Below are 2,727 nucleotides of genomic sequence, written 5' to 3'. Positions count from 1 at the left end.
AGCTTGGTGGCAACCGGTCGATTAGTAGGGCTCAGAGACAAGCACTGCATGGCCAACTCACGAACCCAACGGGGCATTGTCTCTGTAAACGTTGGCTTGAGGCGCCCGGAGACCAATGCGGCAAATATCGCAGTGTCCTTGATGGACTGATGACGACTTGGCCGATACACCATGTCGTTGTATGGAATATCGTGTGTGTCGATTTCGGAGAGCAGCATCCCTACGTGACAGAAGGTGAGCGATGTATATGAGAGGATAGTCCAGTGAAGTGTACGCACCAAATGAATAAATGTCGGCGGCCGTCGTAAACCCGTAGCCTTGAAGCACTTCAGGTGCCATCCAACGGAACGCATCGACGTCCTTGGTCATGGCCATTTCAAAAGTTTCGTTGGGATTGCCAAGGCCCGTCAATTTCGTTCGTTTCAAAGGGTCCAGCAAAACGTTTCGAGCTTTGAGGTCCCGGTGGATGACACTTTTCGAATGCAAGTACTCGAGGCCACAGGCAATGTCGAGAATGTGACCGCACTTGATCTTCCATGGCACGGTAGCGACAGAATTGTTGTCCAAATACGTCCTCAGGTCCCCTCCAGTCATCAATTCCATAAAGTACATGAGGTCGCCTTGCTTGGTTTTGCCCGGCCCAAGGAAGGCCACGACAAATGGGCTCTTGAATGTCGACATGAGATCAATTTCGTCCGAGAAGGACTGAATCTGGTCCACTGTCTTGGCACTTGAAACAACCAATGCTTTGACAGCGACGTCTCGGTCGTGCAGAGTGCCTTTGTACACGTTAGAGCATCCTCCAGTGCTCAAGACGTGCATGAAACCGAATGTGATTGTGTTCAGGTCATAACATGGAAATTTTGATGCGTTCACCAGTTGAAGACGGCGAGGAGTTGCGATTGGATTGTATCCAGGGTGCGTTGTGACTGAAGAGTTGGTCTCGTGTGACTTCCGCCGACGTCGCAGGACGAGGCACGCGACACTCCCCCCGAGCATAAGCGCCGCCCCGAGAGTAATGCCAACGGTAATCACAACGTTCGAAGATGTCTCGGTGAGCACAGGTGTCGTCGTAGACGGTTGAGTTGGGGTGCCCGTCGTGGTCGGTGGCAATGTGGATACGAACGGAGACGTGGCCGAGGGTGGCAATTTGGTGAAGGAAGTGTCTATATCCACACACATGCGATGTTAGATAGATGTTTCGATTCGACGAGGCGTACCAGGCAAAACACATACAGCAGCTGTCGTCTTGCCCCAAAGCGTTGTACGATTCGCCAAATTACAAGAATTGGAGTTAATCTGGAGGCTTTTGGCCTCGTATCCGTTGGATTTGTTTGGTGTGGCGGCCTGGAGCTTGCTGACTGCATCGTAGGTAGGCTTGTCCATGGTCCAGCTGACCAGGTTGAGATTGTTGAGTGTTCTAATGGTGGGTGAGTGTGCTTGATACGTTCTTGTATACCACAAGCACGTACAAATTTTCGAGTTTGGAACTGAGTAAAACATTCGAAATGACGTGAAGCGCCGGGCTGTCGCTCAAGATCCTAGTCGAGAGTGATGCAAATTGTCGATCATCACGTACAAACTGGGGCGTACAAAGTGGAGAGTTGGCGCCAGTCCAAGTTGGCGAGTTCGTCGATTTCATTTTGAGCCAGAGACCTATGAACATGTCAGAGGACCCATGCATCACACGGTGAACGTACAAAAACGTGAGCGAAGGTGGTAAAGGCTCGAATGACTGGGAATCCGGTACTGCGGTCGAGTTCAACCACCTACACGTGCCAGTCACTCGTGGTTTGCATCGCGGATTCCGTACAGTTTTTTCAACGAACGTGGAAAGGCTGGAAGCGTCGAGATGGCGCAGGAAAGGATGGACCTATGCAATCATCAACGTGTGTCACAAGCGATGTGGGCATACAATTCCGCGATTTCTCTGGGCCATTTTACATTCGACGAGATGTCGATCTCGTCCACCTCTTGAAAGGTCCTGCACACAGCGAACTGTTGATTCGACCTTTCATGCCAGTGTTCGTACAATTTCGATAATTGAGCTGGCCACTCGAAATCTCCGAGGAGCTTCACCGTGGGGAAGTTGATGAACGACCTACGTCGAGTAAGCCATGGAGTTCAATGGAGGCAACGTACAATTCGCTGATATAGTCGGGTAGCGCGAAGTTCGACAAGTCGATCACTTCGTTGTCGCCATCGAAAGAGAGCTTCCTAGCAGGCATGGTTGTATACGACCACTCAAGGGACAGGAATCGTACGTGTAGCCCGACGAGTGTTGTGGATAGTCCATAAAGTACCCAATCCTGTTAAAAGTGGAATTGTTCTGCTTCTTGCAGGCCCGATCCACGACGCATACTTCGTGGCAATAATGGCTGTCCGATATCAAAATCAAGGCGTCTTCGTCCAAATCATCATATTCGCAAGCCATGGACAGGGCTACTGCGGCCGCCATGCAGACCAGAGCTTGCTTCATGGCTGAGTCAAATCGACTAATGGAGCTGGATCGGTCAGCCGTGAATTTGGCAGCTGTGCCTGCATGAGCCCGGATAAGAGTCAAGTGTGTGTTATGCTTCACGTGCAAATCGTAAAATAGCTATCCTTCTTCTGAAGGCGGTGGCAGGTCCATTTCCTGAACTTTTGGAGGAAGTTACACGGACATCCAACGTGCACTAAGTTCGCCTAACATAAAATGGACAGTGGTCAGTTATCTTGGTGTTTGTT

The 2,727-nt window shown here is 50.6% G+C and overlaps 1 protein-coding gene across 1 annotated transcript; it reads right to left on the bottom strand.

Annotated features, from left to right (window-relative positions):
• Positions 1–21: 21 nt before the first annotated feature.
• Positions 22–2,479, bottom strand: H310_14507 (TKL protein kinase; the record flags this gene model as incomplete). Its single annotated transcript, XM_008882385.1, has 12 exons — positions 22–44; positions 71–220; positions 279–1,166; positions 1,221–1,420; positions 1,473–1,541; positions 1,594–1,656; positions 1,701–1,769; positions 1,814–1,873; positions 1,916–1,984; positions 2,033–2,101; positions 2,143–2,217; positions 2,265–2,479. 12 exons carry the CDS (start codon positions 2,477–2,479, stop codon positions 22–24), a joined length of 1,950 nt encoding a protein of 649 aa, XP_008880607.1.
• Positions 2,480–2,727: the final 248 nt, after the last annotated feature.

This window comes from Aphanomyces invadans, assembly GCF_000520115.1.
Source record: "Aphanomyces invadans strain NJM9701 unplaced genomic scaffold supercont1.72, whole genome shotgun sequence".
Classification (NCBI taxonomy): Eukaryota; Oomycota; class Saprolegniomycetes; order Saprolegniales; family Verrucalvaceae; genus Aphanomyces; species Aphanomyces invadans.
Note: the sequence above shows the minus strand (reverse complement) of the source record. Positions and strands in the feature narration are given on the sequence as shown.